General features: G+C 41.1%; 2 protein-coding genes across 2 annotated transcripts; both read left to right on the forward strand.

The window, feature by feature from the left end:
* Positions 1 to 1,473: 1,473 nt before the first annotated feature.
* LOC107491430 (protein FAR1-RELATED SEQUENCE 5-like) lies at positions 1,474 to 2,148 on the forward strand. The gene has a single exon (XM_016112276.1). It carries the CDS (start codon positions 1,474 to 1,476, stop codon positions 2,146 to 2,148), a length of 675 nt encoding a protein of 224 aa, XP_015967762.1.
* Positions 2,149 to 2,890: 742 nt separating this feature from the next.
* LOC107491429 (uncharacterized) lies at positions 2,891 to 3,415 on the forward strand. Its single transcript, XM_016112275.1, has 2 exons — positions 2,891 to 2,964; positions 3,082 to 3,415. The coding sequence occupies exons 1-2, from the start codon at positions 2,891 to 2,893 to the stop codon at positions 3,413 to 3,415; spliced, it is 408 nt and encodes a 135-aa protein (XP_015967761.1).
* Positions 3,416 to 4,469: the final 1,054 nt, after the last annotated feature.

Here is a 4,469-nt window from a genome sequence, read left to right on the forward strand (position 1 = left end):
TATTAAATTTTATTACAAATATAAATAATAAAAAAGTCCTTAATATTTTCTTTTTCTCTCTCTTAACCTTTAAGTGTTGTAACTTTTTCTGTCTATTTAGTAATAGATAATATAAAAATTAATCAATAACTTGTTAAATTAAAAAATCAAATTTAATTTATAACAAAAATAAAAAATAAAAACTTGAAAAGAGACGGTGAGTGAACGTCTAAAATTAGGGGCACAAATTTGATACGCAGGACACATTTGTGCATCAAAATACTAAAAAGTTATTTGGCTCACTGGTCAGTTAAGTAGGGTAAAATAAAAATATTAATTTTTATAGGGGTCTTTTTCACAATCGCATATAAAATAGAGGGGTTATTTTTTAATTTTTTAAATAAATATATTTAGCTTAGTTGTTAAAATTAGTTGGACCCTCAGTATTTAGTTAACTATTACTGTCGCTTTCCTCCTCTTCCTGGTTCTCTTCCTCCCCTTCCTTTGTCTTCGCAAGCGCACCGCCCCTTTCATTATCTCCACTGCCGACAACAACTGAAACCTCCCTACCGCCTCTCCTACTCACTCCTTCGTCGCGCTACCAACTCCTTCTCCTCCCCACTCAGGCATGGTGGTTTCGACATCGTCTTCTCTGGCATGTCCGAAGTCTACTGCCCACACTCCACCAAAAATTGCAGTGACTCATTAGACGAGATTCGACGTTTTTGAACCATAAAATGCTCGGTTTTTTGGGATTGAGAAAGTGTTCAGTGTGAACCTTTCTTGAAAGGCGGATCCAAGCACACCAACATCTTCATATATGACCACAACGGTACTGACCTTCATTGACGGTTGTCTTCATTAGTTGATGGCGTCGCCGTCTCGATCAATGGAAGGAAGGTACCGATTGTATTATTACTCTGCACTTGATTTTTAAATATCCCCTTTTGTTTCCCCAAATTTCGTCAGCTTTGTTCAAGGATACCCCTGTGTGCGTGTGTTTCGTTGAATTACCGTATTGTTGTTATTTAGCAAAGGGTGGCCAAGGATGAAGATATCCCTGCAAGCGTGCGTCGCGCCGACGAAGAAGAACTGTACGACAGAGCAGATCATGGAGTTGGATCGGTTGAGGGCGAACGCTTTGCAGGGATGGAGTTGGACGAGTATGAGTTACACGAAGATGAAATAGAATATGACCATGTTGGAGAGGCCGATGGCGACAATGGGGATGGGGTTGAATCGGAAGATAATTTGGACGGTGTCGGAGGAACGTATGACAATTTTGCAGATGATGACTTATACGCTGTTGATTCTGGCGAATCGATAGGTTCGACTGATTTTGCGAACTTGAGAAGGGAGGAAGTTTGCCGCTTTAATTTCACAGATGTTGACATTGAGTTTGAGTTCTACCAGAAATATGCAAAGCACCATGGTTTTAGCGGGAGATGATCCAGGAGCGAAAAATGTGGCGAAGTAAAGATACGACAGGAATTCATGTACCACCGAAAACGGTTCAGATCGGTGAAGTTCTACTCAATTCCTAACCGGCAAAAGAGGCCAAGGGCTGAGACACGGTGTGGATGCCCTGCAAGGATGCAGGTTCGCATGGACGATGAATTAGGACGTCGGTACGTTGCGTACTTTTCAGACGAGCATAATCACTCCGTTCTTGAATTGCGATTTTCTTCCATGCTCCCAAGCCATCGGAGGATGAGCGAAGTGGACATTGAGCAGATGAATGACATACGCAAAGGGGGCATTCCCGTATCACGAATTCACGGTTTTATGGCAAGCCTAGCCAACGGGTATTATAATGTCCCTTACACAACAAGGGATATGCACAATGTAAATGCAAAGCAACAAAGGGAGGGTGGCCTAGATGCGGAATCATGTTTAAGGTATCTCCGAGAGTTCAAGGCAAATGATCCAGCACTGTACTACAAAGAAGTTGTTGACGGGGAGGGCATGTTACAACATTTGTTTTGGTGTGATGGCACCAACAAAATTGATTACCAGGTATTTGGAGATGTCGTTGCATTTGATGCAACGTACAAGAAAAACATTTATCTTTCACTTTTGGTAGTCTTCTCTGGTGTAAATCACCACAATGAAATGGTTATCTTTGCCGCTACACTCGTGGCCAATGAGAAAGAAGAGACCTATGTCTGACTGCTTCAACAGTTGCAAACTGCAATGAAAGGGAAAGCTCCCGTGTCCATAATAACTAACAATGACAGGAAAATGAAGTCTGTGATCAAGCAACTTTTTTGAGAGGCGGATCCTCAACTATGTGCTTGGCACCTCCTCCGAAACACTACGAGCAACACCGGAAAGCCTAACTTCACCAGGATGTTTAAGGATTGCATTCTTGGCGACTATGAGGTCGGAACATTCCAGAGAAAGTGATTTGAGATGGTGGAGCAATTTGGCGTTGGCAATAAAAGATGGGTACAAGACATGTACGAGAGAAGGCATAGTTGGGTAACCGTACACATACGAGGAAAGTTCTTTGCCGGCTTTTGCACAACCTCAAGGTGTGAGGGTTTGCATGCCGTGATATCAGGGTATGTTAAGTCTCAATACAATTACAATGATTTTTTACGTCATTACCATCGATGCTTGATGTTTGTTCGTGCAAAGGAAGTGGAGGCTGATTTTGAGTGTGCAAAGGGTGACCTTGTTATGACCACTAACCTGAAACACTTGGAGCATTGTGCAATTGAAAACTATACTTGGGCAATATTCTATTTGTTTATTCCCATTCTTGATAGGGCCTATGCAAAGAGGGTGGTTGATTCTAAAGACAACGGTTCGTATTTTATTCACAGTCTCTCGATACGGCACTCCGGGGAAAGATTGGCATGTTGTTGCAACATATGAAATGAGTGAGGTCTGATGCACGTGCATGAGAATGGAATGTTTCGAGGTCCCTTGCGAACATATAATTGTGGTGCTTGTTCTTAATAATGTTCATGAGATCCCAAGGTCTCTGATATTGCCGAGAAGGACCAAGGATGCAAAAGTGGGGATGGTGCAGTCGATGGGCGTAATTTGGAGTTCTGTACAACTAACACAATACTAGTGCCTGATGAATTGGTACAGGAAGGTGTGCAAAATTGCCTGTCACAGCACTCAAAAGTTCCAATTTGCAAGAGACATTGCCATGATGCTGAAGCACATCAAGAACGAAGATGCAGCTGACACCAGTTTTCCACCTGAGGGGCCATCCAATAAAGGTGGCACAGCGTCAACATGGAATCCCCGCAGGTGCAAGACGAAGGGTAACAGTTCTAATGGTGGCAAGAAAACCCAATGTTGTCGTTTGTGCCGGGAGGTGGGACACAATAGGACGACGTGTCTAGACCGTCGCACACTAGTGTCATCGACTGTAGTTGTAGATGACCTAGATTCCATGGACACTGAAATGGTGGGTTAATCATTTTAAAGTTGATTTAGTTAACTGTTATGCCTTAATAATTTGGTCTAATTTTTTGGATTTTACATTAGTGTTAGCTCTATGATAACCTATCGGGGATCCGGATGCAACCGTGGAGATTCCTTCACTACGCTGCTCCGATAGTGACACGCAGGCTGGGTTTGTTAGCAGCGACTTTGCTGGGACCAACACATCCGGGCCAGTCATCTCTCTCTACGATTGAGTGAAGGGGGCCGATAATCATCACCACCGTGGGCTGCAACAGTAGGTTGGTCGAACCCTTTCATATTCTTTGGTAGCCGGTAGCCGCAAACAGAAGATTGCCTGCTGTTGACCTTCCTAGAAAACCCCTACCTAACTTGCATAGTTAATTTTGTTCAACAACATATATCTGAGGATCTCTATCTTTTGTCCACGTTGAAAAAGTTTTGGCTATATTGGAGTTCGTTAGTATTTAATTGATTTTAATCGTATATTTTCAGTAAACTAGAGAAGAGATGCAACGACTGATTCCAGAAGCTGCCCGGTGATCGACCGTGAAAATTTGTCTGCATCGAAGTGGAGATGTCAAGTGGTATTGTATGAAGAGCTGCAATGTTTGTTGTCGAGGGAGTTTGCTGTCACAATTACCATGTAAAGGCACAAATACATTCTTAAACCTATTGTATACAGTTGTATATATAATTTATTATAGACTTTTTTGTTGAACAGGACATGGAACTTAGGTGCAACTTTATAACGTTTTCTATGTCAAGTGGATATCTAGTATGTATCATTTAGCCCAGTTCTGGCTTTATGTATTTACCTTGCTCGGGTTCTTTGGTTTCTTTTGAATTTCATGCTTGAAAATAAACGAGAATAAATATATTGACATGCAACAATGTACTTTACGAACGAAAGTTAGAAAACATCATGGATGGGGGATAAATCCCAAAAAATTAACGAATAATTAGTCAATAAATTAATTTTTTATAAAAGAAATTAGAAATATGAATTTTATAGTTTAATGAGATAGAGTTAATTAAAATAAGAATTTCGACACTAATTTTAAAGA

The sequence above is a fragment of the Arachis duranensis genome, chromosome 5 (genome assembly GCF_000817695.3).
Source record: "Arachis duranensis cultivar V14167 chromosome 5, aradu.V14167.gnm2.J7QH, whole genome shotgun sequence".
NCBI lineage: Eukaryota > Viridiplantae > Streptophyta > Magnoliopsida > Fabales > Fabaceae > Arachis > Arachis duranensis.